The 21,160-nt window shown below is 44.2% G+C and overlaps 1 protein-coding gene across 2 annotated transcripts in view; it reads left to right on the top strand.

Annotated features, from left to right (window-relative positions):
* The window catches only part of PARVA (parvin alpha), a 179,092-nt gene that overhangs the window by 70,539 nt on the left and 87,393 nt on the right, over positions 1–21,160 (top strand). The window contains exon 1 of one of the 2 annotated variants that reach the window (XM_024975536.2): positions 16,366–16,678. Within the exon in view, the coding sequence (XP_024831304.1) occupies positions 16,651–16,678 (28 nt within the window). The 5' untranslated portion in view covers positions 16,366–16,650. 2 annotated transcript variants of the gene reach the window in all.

The following is a 21,160-nucleotide window of genomic DNA, read 5'->3' as shown; positions in this document are numbered from 1 at the left end:
GGGATGGGGCTCGGAACTTCCAAGCCCTCACTGGGCGTCCCCCTCTCCCAGTACATGAATGTGCTTACTAACTGGAAGCTCTCAGAACCCCATCCTTTTTCGGTTTTTATGGAAGCTTCATTATGCAAGCGTGACTGATTAAATCATCAGCTGTTTGTGATTGAACTTAATCTCCAGCCCCGCTTCCCTCCCCTGAGGTCAGGGGGTGGGGATAAGTCCCAGCCCTCTCACCTAGAAGTTGGTTCCCCTGACAGCCAGCCCCCATCATTATTAACATAAATTCACCTCACTAACAGAAATTCAGGAGTGATCGAAAGGGGCTTGTAATGAGTATAAAACCTGTGTTGCTTTTATCAGGAAATTTCAGCAGTTTCCAGAGCTATGTACCAGAAATGAGAATGAAGACCAAATATATGTTTCTTATTGTAAATCACAATATCACAGAGATGAAAGCACAAAATGACTTAAAAGTAACTTTGACTTTTCTAAAACTTTGACGGGGGTATTATGAAAATGAAGGAGAAACTATTGTGTGTGGTAAAATGTACATAACAGAAATCTGGAGTGGGTTGCCATTTCCTCCTCCACGGGATCTTCCCAACACAGGGGTTTAACCCACGTCTCCTGTGGCTCCTGCATTGCAGGTGGATTCTTTATCTCTGAGCCACTGGGGAAGCAAAATATGCATAACAGAAATCTTACCATTTTAGCCATTTTTAAAGTGCACAGTTCAGTGGTATTAAGTGCATTTACATTCTTGTGCCACCATCGCCACCAGAGGAGAAACTTTTTTTTAAGATTTATTTATGTATTGTTTTTGTCTGCACTGGGTCCTCATCACCGCACCTGGGCTTTCTCCGGTTGCAGAGAGCAGGGGCTCCTCTCTAGTTGCGGTGCGTGGGCTTCTCGTTGCAGTGGCTTCTCTTCCTGTGGAAAAAGGTTCTAGGCACACAGGCTTCAGTAGAAGTGTGTGGGCTCAGAAGTTGTGGTGCACCTACCTAGTTGCTCTGAGGCACAGTCCCAGACCAGGGATCAAACTTGTGTCCCCTGCATTGGCTGGAGGATTCTTTACCATTGAGCCCCTGGGAAGCACCAGAGGAGAAACTTTTACAGCAATTTGACTCACTGTACCACCAGAGCACGTGATCGATGTGCATGCATTTTGTGTATTCTGTTACTTCAACATTTTCTACTAATTTATTTGGTCAAATATTGCAAAATACCAGTCTACAATGATTTGGAAATTTTAAAAAGCTGGTGCTTTTCTTCAGATTGCTTGAGAAGCACTCTGCTAAAGGAATAAGAAAGAGACGGGGTGGGGGGTGGATAAATTGGGAGATTGAGACTGATATATACACACTACTATATATTAAAATAGATAACTAATAAGGACCTACTGTATAGCACAAGGAGCTCTACTCAATACTCTGTAATGACCTGTCTGGGAATAGAATCTGAAAAAGAGTGGATGTATGTGTGACTGATTTGGTGTGCTGTACAGCAGAAACCTACACAACATTGTAAATCAGCTGTCAGTTCAGTTCTGTTCAGTCGCTCAGTCGTGTCTGACTCTTTCCGACCCCATGGACTGCAGCACGCCAGGCTTCCCTATCCATCACCAACTCCCAGAGCCTACTCAAACTCATGTCCTTCGCGTTGGTGATGCCTTCCAACCATCTTATGCTCTGTTATCCCCTTCTCCTCCTGCCTTCAATCATTACCAACATCAGGGTCTTTTCCAATGAGTCAGTTCTTCACATCAGGTGGCCAAAGTATTGGAGTTTCAGCATCAGTCCTTCCAAGGAATATTCAGGACTGATTTCCTTTAGGATGGACTGGTTGGATCTCCTTGCAGTCCAAGGGACTCTCAAGAGTCTTCTCCAACACCACAGTTCAAAAACATCAGTTCCTTGATGCTCAGCTTTCTTTAAACTCCAACTCTCACATCCATGCATGACTACTGGAAAAACCATAGCTTTGACTAGATGGACCTTTGCCTATCCTTCTCCAGGGGATCTTCCTGACCCAGGAATCGAACCAGGGTCTCCTGCACTGCAGGCATATTCTTTACCAACTGAGCTATCAGGGAAGCCCAAATCAACTATACCCCAATAAAAATTCATTAAAAAAAAAAAAAAGAAAGGTATAGCATCCCTGGGAAGGAAGAAGTGGGCTATAGGAAGGGTATCTTCTACCCTCCTCTACCAGGCAAGATCCTATCTATTCTTGAAGCTCAACTCCTGGGTCCCTTCCTCTGAGAAACCTTCTCTTCCCAACCTCCCTGAAAACTCCCAGGCCTCACCAGAGATCAGTCAGCCCTCAGGTTGCTGCTGTCCCACGGACATACTTCTTTCTTTCTTTCTTTTTTATTTGGCTGTGCCAGATCTTAGCTGCAGCACGCAGGATCTTTGACCTTAGTTGTGGCATGTGAACTCTTAGTTGCAGCGTATGGGATCTAGTTTCCTGACCAGGGACTGAACTCGGGGCTCCGGCGATGGGAGTGCAGAGTTTCAGCCATGGACTAGCAGGGAAGTCCCCATGGACATATTCCCATAGCTACTGTTGTGGGACCAGGTGGACTGGCCGTCTTGGTGGTCTCCCTGCTAAAATGTGAGCTCTGCATGGATACTGAAGCCTTCTCATCTCTATGTGCACATTACCCTGCACGTAGTAGGTGTTCCGTGAAGATTTGTTCACAAGAATTAAACTGAATTTAGACAGCTGACTTAGAGAGTGGATATAGAGTCGACGACATGTTGGAGTATAAAAGAAAGGATGTCAAAGCCATGCTTGGTACCAAAACTCCTTTGGGAAGGATGAGGCCATTCATCTATTCTGAGGAAGATGTGTGGGGAAGACACAGAAGCTGATGCACAGAAGTGGAGTTCGGCAGCCTGTGTAGGGAATGTGCTGGGGAGGCAGAGAGGAAGAGAAAAAGGCAGCAGCATGGTCTGTGCTTTCCATTCACTCTTTAACCTCATACTTCTGTTGAAGCATTCATCACAGTTTCAATATCCAGTCATCAGATATACTTCAACCCTGTCACTCATTTATTCGTTTATTCAATCAGTACTCACCAAGGGCCTATTTTGTGTCCAGCTTTGTGTTACAAACTTTGCTTAATAACGCTAACCCCTGAACATCCTTTCATGGTAGGTATTTTTGTCTCTGTGTCATAGAAGCAGCTCAGGAGATTGAGTTATTTGCCTAAATTAAGGCAGCTAATCAGTAGCATATCAGGTTTTGAACCAAGGGCCTGAATCCCTCCTGCCTTGCATAATGTCATGAGGCTGGTGCTCAGTGAGTGTTCATTGGGTCGATTCCAGGAAAACTTGGACCAGAATGGGAAGAAAGGAGACAGAAGAGGCAGTTTGGGGTTAAGGGTTGGCTTATCCAGTTTGGAGGAAGATTGTGAGAGAATGGGGTTAAGGTAGGCACTGTGGAGCCTAAAATGACCCATAACCCAGGAGAGAGAGGTCTGGGAGACTGTATTTATACCTTGTTGGGTCTCAGCCAATCCATGTCACTCCCTTGCAGTCAGCTCTGCCGCTTTTGCAAATTCTCTACCGTGGCCTCTCCACTCTACTTGAGCTGTCATTGGCTTCCTTGTTCCATTCACAGGACATTTCCACACAAAAGCCTTTTCACTTTCTGTTTCCTCTTCCCGAATGTTCTTTCCGCTTTGTGTTTGCATTTCTGGCTCCTTCACATCACCCAAATATGTTAAAATGCTCCCCTCTCTGCAGGCCCATGACCACCAATTTAAAAAGAACACTTCTGGTTTCCCTGTATCCCGTGGCCCTGCTCTGCGTTTCCTTACAGCCTGTCTTTGCTGGCCTGACGAATGTATTTACTTGCCTTTTCATTGTTTCCCCTTCACTAGGCCTGAAACTGCCTTGAGCAGGAGTTTATCTTGTCTGTTGTTGTATCCCCATAGCACCTAGAACAATTCTTACAACATTGATTGCTCTCCATTCATATTTGCCGGATAAATGAGATGACCAGCGTCTCTCTCAGAATCTGAACTGAGAACACAGTGACTTTCTTGGTTGGAGTTAGGTGTGGCCCCATGGAGTCGGTCAGGCTTGGGTTGACAGCCACGTTCATCACATGTAAGCCTGGGAAGTTGGTCAAGATCAAAAGAAAAGCTAAAGGGAGAAAGAGCCAGGTGTTAGAGAAGGTTTCACGGCCAGGGGATTCTCTTTCACATCGTGGCCTAATGATATTTGTATTGGCTTCTGTATTTGTCTTGTCCATAGACTTGTCTGGGTATCTGTATTAGTTTTCTCTGACTACATCATGAACTGTCACAAATTCAACAGCTTAAAGCAACACCCATTTATTATCTCACAGTTCTATAGGTCAGAAGTCTGGGTGGGCTGGGTTCTCTGCTCAGGGTCTCAGACTGAAATCAAGGAATTGGCAGGACCGGCCTCATATCTGGAGACCCTGGGGAAGATTTCGCTTCCAAGCTCATTCAGCTTATTGGCAGTCTTCAGTTCCTTGCAGTTGTAGGACTGAGGTCTCTATTTCCTCTCTAGCTTTTGGCAGGAATTGCACATAGCTTGCAGAGGCCATTCTCAGCTCCTTGACATGTGACCCCCGACTCATCAGCAAGGGAGAGCTTCCCACATATCGAATCCCTCCCACAAAGCTCTTTGAATTCCTCTTCTGCTACTAGCAGGAGAAAACTCTGCTTTTAAAGCACTCATATGATTAGATTAGGCTCACCCAGGTGATCTTCTGTTGATTAACTTAAAACCAACTAACCAGTAACCTTAATTATATCTGCAAAATCCCTTTTGCCTTTTAACCTAACATTATAGGGCATGATAAAGTCACAGTCCTAGCTTTAGGGTAGGAAATCTTAAGGGCGAACTTTAGGATTCTGACTATCACAGTATTCATTTTTCTAAGCTCCTTTAATTCATTAGCTTGGAGGGCTGGTAGAAGGGGGAATCTGTTATTTGCAACTGAAGAGCAATGGCAATAATTGCTCTTTATTGCAATGGCAATAATCCACAGAGGCCTGGCAGCCCAGTGAAGTGGGGGAGGTGAGTGTACAGTTATAAACTTTGTCTTCTTGACCTCTGCTAAATTGTGGTTCTTTCTTTTTCCTCTGGAATAGAGTTCAGTATATAGAGATGTGAAAGATTAGACCATCTGCCATACTTCAGATGCCAAAAATAATGAAAATAGACCCTTGCCTCTAAACTCTTGGGTAGAAAACTTTTTTTCTTGTTTTAATGCTTTTCCTTGCGGATTGCTCTCCAAATGAGATCATTGGTGATCCTGAGCCTTTTCCCATGACTTAATTGATGAGGAGAGGACCGCCCAGCTAAAGCTTACAGAATACATTGGAGGTAATTGGCTTAAAGCCTACAGGCTCTTGTCGAAATGAGTGGTTTTGGTTAAAGCACACCATGCAGCCGAAAAGTATTATGTATGTATGTTTTCGTCTTGAGGTATTATCAAGAAATTCCACATAGAAAGGAATAAACTATGGTTTGGGACTGAAAAAAAATTTTTTTAAAGAAAAATGCAAGAAGTAAACTGTTTCCTGCAGATGTAAATCAGGGTAAATTTTAAAGCCTTTCGTGACTCAGAGAGAGGTCACCAACCAAATCTGCGGAGAGAGGCAGACTAAAACAAAACGGCTACGTTTTTTACGATTTTTCCTCCTGCTGCTTTTAGCTCTTCATTTACCCAACCTAACACAACTTTCCAGACGCTGCAGGAAATCGGAGATACGGAATTGCTGTCCACTTCACTGCCTAGCTTCAAAAAATGAATAGTCAGAGCTGAGCGTCAAAACCCAGTAAAGTGGGGATTTGAGAAAGAAAGCATACTCTGTGGCACATTGGTCGAAGTTTTCAGGATTGGGAGATGAGCGATAGAAGGATCTTCACCCCTCGGAGCCTAGTCCGACCCTTCTTTAGTGCACGGACCGACTCAGCAGCATGGGGACAGGAGGTCATCAGCTCTGCTTGATCCTACTCTTTGGAGTGAATCAGGAGCTAAGGAGGCAGCAGCTATGAATGAAGATAAGGAATCCTAGATCTTGGGTAGTACCTGGTGCTGCTGCTGGGGGACCTGGCAATTTTGAGCCTCAGTGTCAATTAGAGATCATGATGCCTAGTTAACAGGATTGTTTCAGAATTAAAGAAGATGTATGCCTAAGCTTTGTAAACCATTAAGCAAATGTAAGTGATTCTATTATATGAGCATTATTAATAGGAAGACATTGAAGTTCCTACCTAGTCCCATCCAACCTAGTCCCTAGGTTCCCATTCCATGGAGCCCAAGACAGGAATGGGAAATGCAAGGAGAGGCTTTGTGTTTTCAAGGCCAATAAATCTAACACTGGAAGCTTGAAGCTGCTTTTAAAAGGGAAAAGGGGGCAGCCACTGTGCAGCACAGAAGCCTCAGGCCCTAGACAGAAATCCAGGTCGAGCTCCAGGAGTTCAGCCCAAGAGCAGAGCTCTTGCAAGCTACCTACCAGGCTCCCTGAGGAACCAGATTGCCAAGCGTGAGTCTGAGTACCCGAGGGGATAAGAACCTGAAGCTTTATGAGGGTAGAAGGCAGAGGGCTTCCATGGCCCCTAAATGAAATAGAGGTTGTTTCCATAACCAGTGGGGAGCTATCCAGGTGTTTCATGTTTCTTGTTGACTTAAGTTTTTAAAAGCATCTGTCACAAACTGTTTTTTTTCTTGGGTAACTCCTTCCCCCTGCAGATGTAGGATTCAAAGATAGAAAGCTGAACTCTGGGCTTTTGGCAATAACCGAGTCAAGTATATTGATTGCTTTTTTATTCAACAAGAGTTTATGATGCCTGCTCTTTTTCAACCCTGTTCCAGACCCAGGGGAATCAGAGATGCAGCATAGTGAGTATCGGATGGGTGCACGTAGATACTTGGATGGAATGGAAACAGATGTGGCATAATTTTTGACTTCCCTCTCCATGCTCTCGGCCAATAGTGATTTCGTACAGTGACCGTTGCTGCTGATTTCTATCCCTGAGATGCTGATTTCTGTCCCTAAACCTTGCTTCCGTACTTTCTTCCTTTCCTCTACCTTTAAGTTCTAGCTTGAGCCCAGCTTCTCCTCCAGAGCCTTCCTAGATCTTCTCATATATGTGGATCACCACTTGCTTGTTGTCTGTGCCCCACATTTCCTGTGTTGAGATCTCATTCCTGTTTGCCTCGTCCTTTTCAGCTTGGTTTGTAGATCCTGAGCCTGGCTCAGTGGGGGCTTGTTGAGCTGAACCTAGAGATAGTCACTTCCAGCACTGTGTGTTTTGAATTTTCTGCCCTGACTTCTGTCTGCCCGTGGTTTCTCCACAGAGTGGGGGCATGTCAATGTTGCCCCCAAATGGTATAGACTTGGCAGAAGTGAAATCCACATTGTCATTGGGAACAGCTGTGGGTGAGACATAGGTCAGTAGACAAAGGAGGCATTGCAAGGTCCTCCAGGCAACACCATAAGGCAAAGTTCAAGGGCAAAAAAGAGGGGGGCCCCCACTAAAAAACATGTGGGGGACCAGGAACAGGCAGCTCAGATGATTATCACTGTGTGCTTGCAATGACTCATCCAGTTTTTATGTGTAAGGGCACTGGCCCAGTGTGTCTTAAACGTATTAGTCTGACTGTCTGGTTGAAGGAAGAAGCCACTGACTGTTGCCACATAGGTGGGCCTCCTGAGCCCCTAACCCTGGGCTGGGGGAAGAGAGAGCAGCTGGGATGGGATAGAACTAGGACAGGAAGTTTAGGATTTCAAGATCATATGAACAGCTGGATTGTAGTGCCTGGTGGCCTATCTAGGATGGAGCAGTCCTATAGTCAGTGGGTAGAGCTGAGGGGTCCTGTCCTCCAAGTAAGGGGCTGATAGAGTGGTCAAGAAGGCTGTGGTCTTGGGGAGGGCTGTGCTTCAAGATGGAAACTGAGCACTGGGATGGAGTCTGGGGAAAACTAACTGCAGTTGGAGGTTGCATATACTAACGCACCGAGGCAGCCTGGACATTGGGTGTCAAAGTTAAGGTCCCTGCATACTCCAGTTTGTGTAAAAGAAGTGAGCTAAGTGTACTCCATCCTGGGGTCAGTAACCATGGGAAGCTCTTACCACTCCTGGGCCTGAGTGGTTACGGAATTCCAGAGATAAAAAAAAAAATGGTGCGCAGAGGGCCACCCAACAGCCAGAGCCTATGACCTTTGGTGATGGTGACTCCATAGCAAGAGAATCAGGAAATAACCCAAGCTCCTCTCTCTCCTGGCCTTCCCGGGCTACTTCGCATTGGTCTACTTAATCAGAGGCAGAGGGCAAGCTTGCCCACTAACACAGCCACTCTCGGGCAGAAGAGGGAGGGGAAAAATGGATCTTGAGGGGCCAACTGTAGGCTTTTGCAACATAACTAATTCTCGATCCTCCCTTCTGAGGGAACTGGCCCTACCAACAGCCTCTCTCTCCAAGAAAGGCGGGGCTCAGGATTCGTGTGAGGTGAGCCTCAGACTGAAAATCTCTGTTGCTTGGAGTTGACAGGAGCTGAGAAAAGAGGGTCTGGCGCTGTACCTTTAAAATAACAGCTTGCTCCATACGTACGGGGGCCATGTGTCCTCAATTTTCCAAGGCAGTCTCAATTTCAAATATTCTGTCCCATTTTGCCCATAAGAATACTGGCACTTGTCAGATCGTATGTTCCAATTTTTGATTCAGAAAATATGGTCACTGTATCCCTATACCACAACAAATGCCAGATGGTTAAAAAAGCTAATTTTTTATAATGGTATACTTATCCCAATTGTTGAGAAAAGACAATTTTCTGAATATTGAAGCAATTGAAGAAATTATCAATGACAAGTTTGATGGGTTCGATTACATTTTTAAAAATCACCTTTTTTCTTTTTTCTGTACAAAGAAAACCAGCAAAGCTAAAAGGTAAATGGAGAAGCAACAGATTGGGGAAGTAGTTACAATAAACATAACAGCTAAAACTCACCATCCAGACACTTTGGAGAATTTTATATAAATTTTAAAGGGTACAATCAAGACTTCATTGGACAGATGGTCAAAGGATATGAGTAGATAATTCACACAAGAAAAACATTCACTGTAAACAAATCCCAGGGAGGTAATTTAATATGTTCAAGTTAAAACAACTGTGAGTTACCATTTCACACCTATGTATATTATAAAAAATAAATAAAAGCTATAAAATATAATGTGAACAGGGCTTTGTAGGAACATGCACATTGCAGAAGGCATTAATATTTCTTTTTCTTTTCCCCTTCCTAGAGGACAGTATGGAGATATGTAAAATATATCAGGACACAAAAGCAATCCCTGACTGACTCAGCAATTCCACTTTTGGAAATATAGCCCAAGAAAATTATTAGAAAAACTATTATTATTAAAAGTATTATTAGAAAAAAGTATATATACTATATTGTATATTATATGTGCACACCCTTGATACAACATAGGTTTGAACTGCATGGGTTCACTCACAAAGATTTTTTTCAAAAGATATGTATTGCAGTATTACATGACCTGCAGTTGGTTGAATTCTTGGATGCAGAACTTCAAATATTGAGGACTGACTATAAAGTTATATTCTATTTTTGACTAAGGAGAGGATGGATACCTCTAACCCCCGTGTTGTTCAAGGGTTAACTGTACATATGCACATACACACACACACACTTTTACCTGAGACAACCCAATTTACCAACAACTGTGTGATGACTGAAATATAATAGTCTAGAATAAGTATTATATTATTAAAATATCAAATATATTCACTTTGTAGACATGCTGCTAAGTCACTTAGTCGTGTCCAACTCTGTGTGACCCCATAGACAGCAGCCCACCAGGCTCCCCCGTCCCTGAGATTCTCCAGGCAAGAGTACTAGAGTGGGTTGCCATTTCCTTCTCCAATGCATGAAAGTGAAAAGTGAAAGTGAAGTCACTCAGTTGTGTCCGACTCTAAGCGACCCCATGAACCGCAGCCTACAGGCTCCTCTGCCCATGGAATTTTCCAGGCAAGGGTACTGGAGTAGGGTGCCATTGCCTATGAGAGAAGGTATATTTTAAAATGTTAAGTTTTGAAAAAGTACAATGAAACTCTGGCAATAATGATGTGGTCATGTGAAAGCTGCTGCTGCTGCTAAGTCGCTTCAGTCATGTCCGACTCTGTGCGACCCCGGAGATGGCAACCCACCAGGCTCCCCTGTCCCTGGGATTCTCCAGGCAAGAACACTGGAGTGGGTTACCATTTCCTTCTCCAATGCATGAAAGTGGAAAGTGAAAGTGAAGTTGCTCAGTCGTGTCTGACTCCTTGCGACCCCATGGACTGCAGCCTACCAGGCTCCTCTGTCCATGGGATTTTCCAGGCAAGAGTATTGGAGTGGGGTGCCATCTCATTCTCCGATGTGAAAGCTAGTTTTGTCCAATTATAAGGATCAGATAAGAGTCTAAACTGTGCTGTTCATCAGTTTTCTAAGGTAAAAGTGTATTCTGTGGTTTCTGGCTCATTATTCATTATTGCTGATTTTAGATATTCTAAATGTAGCCTGTTCACCATAAAAATAATGAGTAAAGTAAGAATAAGGCTCTGACTCCTACTGGTTTGTAGATTGAGTGTCAAGGGTGATGCTGGTTACTCCTTCAAATGTATCTCCATACAGAAGGGGTGGTGGTGGTGTTCAGTCGCTCAGTCGTGCCCGACTCTTTTGCAACCCCGTGGACTGTAGTTTGCCAGGCTCCACTGTCCATGGGATTCTCCAGACAAGAATACTAGAGTGGGTTGCCATTTCCTTCTCCTGGGGATCTTCATGACCCAGGGGATCAAGACCTTCTTGACTGCATTGGCAGGCAGATTCTTTACCACTGAGCCACCAAGGAAGCCCACAGGAGGGGTGGCCACTTCCTATTTAATGCTGTATTCCTCGCCTGTGGAACCCTCTGTTCCCTGTCTCTTTTCTCTCCCTCTTGATTGTGATCTGTGAATACTGATGCACCTGGTTCTAGTAGGTGATGAGGCTGCGTGTGTGTGGTACTCAAATCCTTGAACATAGCCATTTAAACTCAACCGTGAAGTCGCTTCAGGTCCATCCGTATAAAGGTCAATCTAGTTACTGTCCTCCACTGCAGGAAAAAGACAATTCAATCTCTAGTGTATGTTTCTGTGGTATTTTAAAAGCCTTAAATGCTAATCTGTTAAAAATACGGGTGGGGAGTTCATTGTGCAAATGTGAAACTTACAAATGCCAATCCCTGTGTTCCTCCTGTGAACCAGCGGCCAGTGTCTAGCTGACTCCTTGATCTCTGGCAGCAGGGAGAGAGGGACTGGGGCACACAGCTGAACCCCAAGCCCTGGAGGTAGCATCCCAGTCTGCTTGGGTGCATAGACTTCCTCTGGGAAACCCAGGGCCCTCTGGTACCTTGCTCACTGAGACAGTGACTCCCATAAACATGTAATAAGTTCTTGTATGCAGACCCCTTGAGAGTGTTTGTGGAAATTCCACCTTTCATTTTCTGTGTGACCTTGAGGAAAGCACTTGAAACCTGAATTCTCATAGCAGAAAAAGCATAGGAGAGGAGGCTGAGGAAAGTTTGTGTGAGTGCTCTGAGTTCAGTCGCTAGCCCTGAAAGTAGATGCCATACATATACTATGAAAATTTATAAAAAGTGGAAGAAAGGATAGAAACCCCATAGAGCTCCAGTTATCCATCAAAAGGACTACTCCTGGTTGTCAAGGAAATGAGCATAAGTTTTGAAGTCAGCTGGACCAGTGTTAACCTAACTGATGCCTCATTGCCTCTCCTCGTCACACCGAAACTGTTAATGATGGTATCTACCTCTTGGAGTGCTTGTGAGTTAAAATTAAATAATCTTGTAATGAACATAAATGAATGTATGATACAAAATAAACCTTCCATAAGAGTTAGTTCTCTTCCCCTTCTCTCCCATAGGTTATCTTGCATACAGGAGGTATTTGGTTTATAGTATATATACACTGTATGATAATTGAGTCATATGTAGAGAGTGACAGTCTGATTCACCTGCCACACAACAGAGATAACCAAACACTGGGAATACGATCTCTCTTGGCCATAGTGCGGCATGGCCAGCTACAAACAACAGAAGGAAGAAGGCAGAAAGAGATGGGATATGGATGTGACTCTTCTCAGGGATAGGATTGCAGTCTCTGAGCGCAGTACTGGTCCACATACTAACATGAAGATGCAGTCTGTCCAGCATGGGATACAGTAATCTCTGATCACCATTCCCCAAAACCAACAGCAACAAATAGTGTCCAACACGAAGTAGTGGGATGTCCCAGTGGGTAGACGGAGCACAGCAGCAGGAACTTGGGGGAGTGATGCTCAGATGTGCAGAAAAGCAGATGGTAGTCTTGGGACACATTTAGCCCTAGACACTGGGGAGGGGTTCTTGGACCAGGATTCATCAACAGGGACTAAGGCAGAAGGTCAACAATAAGAACTTTGATAACAGACTGGATAATGAACTCTGTCTGGTACTAGAATGAAGCTCTGTTTTGGGGTCAGATGATCATGCTCTTGAGCCCAGGACAATCTCAGATCAAGTTGGAATCCTGGAAACTGAGTCACAGATGACAGTCAGTTGGTCCAAGTCATGAGGATGGGATGGGATGCAGCAGCTGGGAGCCAGAGTGGACCAAACCCTGTTCCTCTTGAAAGCGGACTCACTTGCTGCCACTTGGTTAAACTTTGGGCTAGTCTCCACAGATGTCAATGGAAATTGCTCCAGAGTTTTCCGAGGATGCCCCAGAAGTTTCCCTTTCCCTGCTCCTTTCTCTTTATTCTCTCCCCAGCTTATCTAAATCTGTGTGGGTAACATTTAGCCAAGAAGCTCTAGCAGGATTTTGGTGAGAGGAAGGAACTAACTGTAGGTAATGGAAAATTATATTCAGTGTATTATGGTTGCTTTAATTGGGGCTTAGTCATGATGCTTAATTCATTTCTAAATCTGAAATCTCACTAAAGTGAATTTTCTGTTTAGCAAGAGGGATCTGGATTCAAGATGGTCATGAAGCACCATTGCGGCCCCTCTTGAAGCAGCCTTCCCTGACTTTCTGTTGAAGGGCTCCCTCATGGACTTACTGTTTCTCTTCTCCTTTTGACCACAGACTCCAACTCTGCATTGTCTCCCTTCCTCTCGGTGTGTTATACTTTCCAGCTAGACCAGTGGTTTTTTTTTATGGGGGCGATTTTTCCTCTCAGGGGACATTAGGCAATGTCTGGAGACATTTTTGATTGTCGTGACGGTGGGGGTGGATGCTCTTGGCATTAGAGGGTAGAAGGCCAGGCTAATACTAAAAGCCCTACATTGCACAGGACAGCCCCCAACAACAAAGACTGATCCAGTCCAAAACATCAATAGTGGCTCTGTTGAGAAACCCTGGTCTAGATTGTAAGCCTGTTATGAGCTGACGTGATGTCTTAGATTCTGGCAAAATAATAATCACCACTAGCAACTAACATTTATCAAACTTTTACTATGTGCCAGGCATTGTTCCAAACACTTTCTACATATTAGCTCATTTAATCTTTTTTTGTTAGGAATGATTGTTATCCCGTTATACAGATGGGGGACCTGAAACGTGAGAAAATTAACTTATTTAAGGTCACACAGCCAGTAGCTGGTGAAGACCCTCACTAACAGTAAGAATAGTAGTACTAATAGCAGTGGACTTTTTATTAATTTTTAGCAAGCCAAGGGCTTTGTATATTTTATTTCATCTTTGCCAGAACCTCTGGCAATAGAAGTCATTTAAGGTTTGCAGAACCTAGGTCTCAGTTGAACTTGCCTTGTTTGTTTGTTTTTGTTTTTTAATTAATTTATTTTTAATTGAAAGATAATTGCTTTACAGAATTTTGTTGTTTTCTTTCAAACCTCAACATGAATCAGCCATAGTTATACGTATATCCTCTCCCCTTTAAACCTCCCTCCCATCTCCCTCACCATCCCACCCCTCTAGGTTGATACAGAGCCCCTGTTTGAGTTCCCTGAGATGTACAGCACATTCCCATTGGCTGTCTGTTTTACATATGGTAATGTGGGAACTTACCCTGTTTTTATGAATGTGTATGTTTTTAAACTTAGTGTTTCTCTCCCCCACTGCACTGTAATCCTAAGACTGCAAGGCTCTTACTGCTGTCCTGCTCCCGGAGTGGCCTCTGTATTCAGCTTGAGTTCTGGCAGTGGTGCGCGCTCTGTAAGTGATTAAGGGGCGAGAGAATGAAATGGCAGAGTGCTGGATGCCCATAGATGGGCCTGCTGAGACCTAGCTGTGGCTTGGCAGCTGTGCCATGTTTTCTCTGCCCTGGAGCTTTCCTCTGATTCTTTCCCTCCACTGGACCTCAAAGCTGCCCCGTGAAAGGGTCTGGTCCTTATCACCATATAGAGTCCAAAGAGTGTTGGGGACGGGCTAAGAGTTTTCACTGTCTGGCCTCTCCTGGGCCTTGTCAAAACAAGCAGGGGCATCTTATTGTTTATAGGAGCTAAAAATCATGACCATGTTAAACCCAAGATTGTCAGGCTCCTTTGGACGTTTTTACAACCCACTCTCAGACGAGGGATGGTCTTTCTTGTGGCTGGATATCAAGTCCCTACGTAATGAAATTTGATGCCGTATGATGCTAGGTAGAGATACTTCTTTTTCTTTCTGATATCTGGACATTTTCAGAACTTAGATAATTTTATCCTATTTACATCAAACATGCAGGTAACTCTAGACTTTTATATCTGTATTATTTCTGGGGAGGTCTAATATGATTATGAATGACAGTAATTGACATTACATGCTTTGATTAAATTTCCTTTGCTGTGAATCAAAACCTTTTAGCCCAGTCCTGCAGTGCTATTTCTGGACTTCTCTTTTACATACTCTGATGCGTTAGGCAGCAAGTATGACACAAATTCACTGTCATAAATTCTGCATCCCATAGACTAAATGAGATAGGGCATACAAGGTTGACTTAATGCGAGCCACATGATAATTAATCAAAAATGTTAGTTGAATTGCTTACTTTATGCCTTTTGGGTGTACACTATTTGAAGAATTATAGTGTTTCTTGAATGATAATCGTAAAGCTGATGTTTATGAGCTGGCTGTTTACAGATGATCATGGATAGCATAGTAATTACATCCCAGGATTTTTCTCCTTCCAGGGTTTTCAAGTCAGTAGGACCTTAGATGAAACTACCCCAGATAGCTTCCTGCCTCCTCATCCCCTAAACAACAGCGGCAAACTCAGTCATCACCTGGTCAGCCTGCCAGAGAGGGGTAGAGGGGAGGGAGGGTCTGGATCAGTTACTTGATCCTGACCGCCTCTCCCCTTCATTTGGGTGCACAAAGCATGTTGCTTTGGAAAATGCACCGTAGCATTTCCAGGTGTCCAATGCTCCTGGCCTTTGAGCGTCCTCGGGCCCCTCTGCAGCGCTGTCTCCACCACAATCCATACTTTGATCTTTGCGGTCAGATAGAATAGGAAGTAAAAGTCCTCTGCTTAATTGGCCATGGCATCTCCTGCCAGCCTAGGGATTTTTCCCAGGACTGACTCTCAGTGAAGCCATCTCTGTCTCTTTGTTAAGTCTCTCCCCACCCCTGGGGCAGAGTGATTTGGACACAGGGTCCTGGAGGACTGATCGCAGTGGTGGGCATCCCCACCAATGCCTCATGAGTTGGCATCTTGGGAACCTGTCCTGAGTCTCTGCAGTACTCTACTAAGGTGCAAATGAACTTGTCCCAGCATCTGAGGAGTCCACTGGGCCAGGGCCAGTACTGGATCACCTCCCAGCTTAATCTGGGAGTGAAACAGGTGCACAGGCCACCCCTCACCCCTAGCCAAGCCTTTGCCTTAAGCCATCTAGCCAACAAACCCAATGGGCCATGTTGGCAAATGTTCAAATACAAGAACATTTTCTTCTTGGCCTTAATGCATGTCTAAGATGATAAGTTCATGCCTGGAAATGTCTATGTAGATACCTTCCCATCTGCATTACCTAACTGTGGGTTTAGGTTATCCTTCCTGAAAGAATGAGTTCCCCATAACTGAGATAAGACTTGAAAGCACAGCACAGCCCTCATGCTGTGTCTGGGGCAGCTTTAGGTCTCCCAGCTATACCCATACTTTGCTGTGCTTAAAGAGATGCTTATGACCTTGAGTCTGTGGGCAGGCTAAGGAATTTCAGGTCCCCCCAGATGAGACTCACTTCTCAGTAGTCTAAGCATCAACCCCTTGAAAACACCCTACCCAGCTCTGACTGAGGTGTATACCCAGCCTAAACAGAAAAAAACAGGCGCTCCAGATTTCTAGTTGCCAAGAGGCAAGCGCTAGAATCCTGTTTGCTTTGCAGCAGGTCTGTGAGTCCCATGTGGCATCATATTAAATTATATAGGCAGCCACTTGTTCTCAACTGATGCACTGAGCTGAGAGTTGTGGGTTGAGCAGGCAGCCTTCTCCTCGGGAAACGGCTGAAAAGATGCTGTAGCTCCACAGACCTCCGGACCTTGGAAACTGGGCCTGAAAGCAAAGGAGTGAGGGCCACCGCAGGGAGACCTCAGCTCTGGGCAGAAGATACCATGATTGTGGCTGAAATCCTAGACCATGGGCTGCGGGGCACTTTGCCCTAAAGGTGGGTCAGAGTCTGGGCGAAGTTGGATGTGCTGTGGTAGGGGTGGTTCTCTGCTGGGGGTGCCCTGGCCACCTCCTGGTTGCATCTCTTGTGTTTGGGCTTCTGAGATGGCAGATGCCCCTCTTGCCTCTCAAGGTTTATTGTGTCAATCTGACCTGCCTTAGCCTAGCTCTGTGGTTAGAGAGAGCTCTGGAGGGATGGGGTGTGTAGGTGGGGGAGAGTGTGTGGGGTGTGTGTAAGGTGTTTAGAGGTTGGGGTGGGAAAAAGAAGATGAACATGGAAATAAAAGAATGAAGGACTTTTGAAAGAAAAGATCTACCTAATTTTACTGCTTGCTGTCCTCTGCTCCCTTGTAAAGGTAAATCTAAGCATGGATTCTGAAAGTGTAGTGAGAAGCTTTTGGCTTCTGTGAGGTATTAGCCTGCTAAATGCTTTTCCTGAGACCTAACAGCCAGCTCTGCTCAGTAGCTGGAGCAGGGAGGGTGTTGTAATTCTCATTAGTGACAGTAATATCAACTGGACAAATATCTTACTTCAAGAGCTCGTAATTACTGATGCCTAATGGACCTTTGAAATTCTCCCAAATAGTTTGGGATAAATAGATAAAGGCAAGGACTGAAATGGGTTTGACTGATGTGCATGCAAGTCCTTGGCAAGACTTTCCACTCGGTTTCCTCTCAGATTAAACATGGCTTGAACCTAAACATGTTTGGGTTTATGCCTGGGCTGAAATTCCTCCCCATGGATCTTGATAGGTTAAAGATTACATCAGTTTCGGCTCTTGGATCTGGGTTCTGAAAAGACCACAACTAAAAGGAGTAAAAAAGGTAGCTGTGAGCAACGTTTAGTCAACGTGGGAGCCCGAGGGATGGCTGTGTTGACAGTCTCCTTGGCTCCCCTGAAGATGTGCAGGGGGGACCTGACTCCTCCCGGGGGTCCACAGTGCTTTTATAACAGATTCACAGCTGGTTGATGAATCGATGGACCCCAGAGTCACTCATTTGCACCCTCTGGGAAAGCACTTGTGTTGAAAGTCCCAGCATCTCTCGGGGGAAAGAAGGAGACTTGAAGGATCCTGAAGTTACAGCTGACCCTGGGATGCTCCAGAGCAGAGCTGGGTATCAAAATTGGGGCAGGGGTTGGAGCAGATGCAGAGGGAAGGAAGGGGATGGAGAGAAAAGAACCCAGGCTGATGCTGAGTGAGAGGCATTTTGTTGTTTCATTTAAGACATTGTGGAGACCATTGAAAAGGATGATTTTCCCCTTTATTTACTAGATATTTATATATATTTTCCTTATATTAATTGCCACGTAATATATTGTATTACATTTCCCTAGGGACTTTGATAGACTGTTATTATGGATTTTTAGAATGAAGTTGTTCTCCATTAAGAATATTAATCATGCTTACCCTATTAATTCCATTTTTTGTTTCCAGATTGACCTTATTCTTACTTGCTTGACCTGATCTGCCTCCTTAGTTTATAAAACAAGCCTGTGGTTTCCTTCTGCTTTTCTTCACCCAGAATCTAGTTCTTCAGTACCATGAAACACACACACACACACACACACACACACACACACGAACTTCTTGCTGTAGAAAACTTCTGACAGATACTAAAGTAGAAAGAATAGCATGGGACACTCTCAAGCCCATCACTCTCTTCTGCAAGGATTAATCCACGGCCAACCTTGTTTCATGTATACCTCCCATCTGACCCTCAGCCCCCACCAGAAGATTCTTTCGCAGTGAATCCCAAGTATACCATTTCAGTATTTTTATTTCCGTTATAGCTCTTAAAGATAAGGGTTTTTTTTTTTTTCCAAAAAAGAGAAACACAATTATTATATTACATGTAGATAAAAGTCTAGTAATTTCTTAACATGTTTAGCTATTCAGTCTCATAATTTTGATCATTTTTTATTTTTAGTTTGTTGAAATCAAGATCAAAATAAGACCCATGCCTGGCAATTAATTGATATTATACCAGATCTCATTTATTCCTTGAAATATATTTATTGAAGAAACTCATTGAGTTCCCACAGTCTAGATTTCGCTAGCTGTGTCTTGACAGTGTCAGTTAATGTGTTCGTCTGTCCCCTGTATCTCCAGAGAATTGAAAGGCAGACCTAGAACTGATGGTGGTGTGTCCCTTTGGGGGCAGGAGGAAGGAGAGGCACGATGTCTGGTTGTCACTGGTCTGTCAGGATCCATTACTGCTCATTGCCTGGAAACCTTCATTCATTAGGGGTTTCCAGATCATCGTGTTCTAATTCATCTGTTCTATCATCATTTATCAGCTGAAATGCCTTATAAGGATAAATGTGGCCTCATTAAGCATTTGATCAATGCAAGTATGGTTTGATTTAAAGAGAGAGGATAAACATCAGATATTTGCTCTTTATTCACCAGTTTTCGGAATGAAGGGGTTTCCTAGCCTCTTCCAGAGGTGACGGAGAGGTGCTGAGTTCTGTTTTTCTGCATCATTATTGACTCATGGATTTAACTGTATTTGATGTATTTGGGCCCCTTGCAGTTATCCATGTTGATGCTTTAACTTTTCAGTCTTTGGCCAGTGAAAGCCTCTTGGATATGATCTTAATCTGGTGCAAGTTCATACCTAACTGATTTCTAGCAATAAGATGCTCCAGGCTCATCTTATATATTTTCTGCCTCAGAGCTAGAATTGGCCATTTGTCCAAGAAGCCCTGATTCCTTTTATAGGAAATGGCATTATTGTTTAGAGCCCACAATCCAGGTGCTATGCATGTTGAACAGCATCTTTTTCCACCTCTGAAAATACAGCCAAACCACAGTCGACACCACCACTCGTTAAAACCGTGACGGTCATCACCCCTCTGTCATCTCCGTCTGGCCTTCGCCGTGCCTCCAGACCCCCTCCCAGTCTCTGTAACAACCACAAAATATCACTTCTTAACATTCCTGGGTACTTTCACCATGCCACTTGACCCAAAACTTCCTTCTGCATTATAAAGCATTTCATGGGCCTTTTTCTACTGTCTCTTTCACAATCCTATCTGTCCTTATCAACCCAAGATAAAGGGATAGATCATCACTTCTTAAAAGTCTCCTCCAACTTGATTCTTAAGCTCTGCTGTCTCGCCAAAGTCTTGCCTGTTTCATGAGATCATCTCTAAGCAGTCCCACTCTCTCCCAGGGCTTGTCCACATTCCTAGACACACTCTGGGGAGAAGTGGGCTAGCAGTTACCAAATGCTCACTAGGGCATGTCCTCCTACTGTGCTGAGCATTTCGTGTGTGCTGTGTCATCTAAGCTTATTTACAGTCTTGTGAGCTAAGAATTATGATTTCCATTTCAGAGGGGACAAAAGTTATTAAATAAGAGGCAGAGCTTGGATTCATCCTTTTTTTAGAGCCCAGGCCAGCTCAGATCGCCTAATCATGGTGCTAGATCCCAGGAGGACTTCTGCATGGATGGATCCACTAAGGAATCTTCCTGAGCCTTCTGCAAATCTGCAGAGCTCTGCTCTCCTTATCCTACATTGCTTTCAGGAGTAAATCCACACCTTGTGTATTCTAGCTCTTGGTTTAACTCTCTGACACCTCAGAGACTCATTGCACTCCAGCAGTCTTCCTGAAAATGTGTCTGTTCTCTTGTCTCCTCTTCATCTGATAAACTCCGACTTCTCCTTTAAGAAGCAACTGAAGCATCTCTTTTAAGGAGCTCCCCCCAGACTTCCACCTCCAGATGAGTTAAGTAATGCTGCTTTGGCTCTCCCAGGGGACCATGCTCTGGGACTGGGTCTTATTCATATCTTTGACCCCAATTCCAATTATTTGTGGAACTGGATCCAATGGCAGGTTGTACAGAAAGAAGTTCAGTGGAAGTGTTGGGCAGGCAATCAGAACACCAAACACAGTAAAAGCATCTCTGATTTACTACAATTTCTTTTAATAGGTTCTCTGTATAGTACCTGGCCCAGGAAAGTTGCTCAGCAACACTGTTAAATCCATACTTACACAAATGGATGAGTGTTTGGTACCAGTCATCCTATGCTTGCTCACATGGATCAAATGTTAACCTTCCTTGAAATGGCTTTTACAGTTTCTTGTGGCCTCTGTCACTCTCTGCTTCAGTTGTACATGTGTATTTTTGTCCATAAGTTAAATTATGTTCTGGGCCTGGAAGATGCAACTGGCGTGAGGCTCCCAACGCATTGCCTTGCACGTAGTCAAGGCTCAGTAATTATCCGTGGAATTTAATCAAATGGCAGGTTGTACAGAAGGAAGTTACAGTGGAAGTGCCGGGCAGGCAATCAGAACGCCAGACAGACAGTTAAAACATCTCTGATTTACTACAATTTCTTTTAATAGGTTCTCTGTACAGATTTGCTGTCAACGTGGATTATTGGTTTAGTTAAAAAAAAAAAAAGTAGTCCAGGGAGCTGCAGTAACTCTTGTGAGGCACAGAGACTGGCAGCATTTTGTCACTGCTTCCAG

This window comes from Bos taurus, chromosome 15 (assembly GCF_002263795.3).
Source record: "Bos taurus isolate L1 Dominette 01449 registration number 42190680 breed Hereford chromosome 15, ARS-UCD2.0, whole genome shotgun sequence".
In the NCBI taxonomy this organism is placed as follows: Eukaryota; Metazoa; Chordata; class Mammalia; order Artiodactyla; family Bovidae; genus Bos; species Bos taurus.
This window is presented reverse-complemented; position numbering and strand designations above follow the sequence as displayed.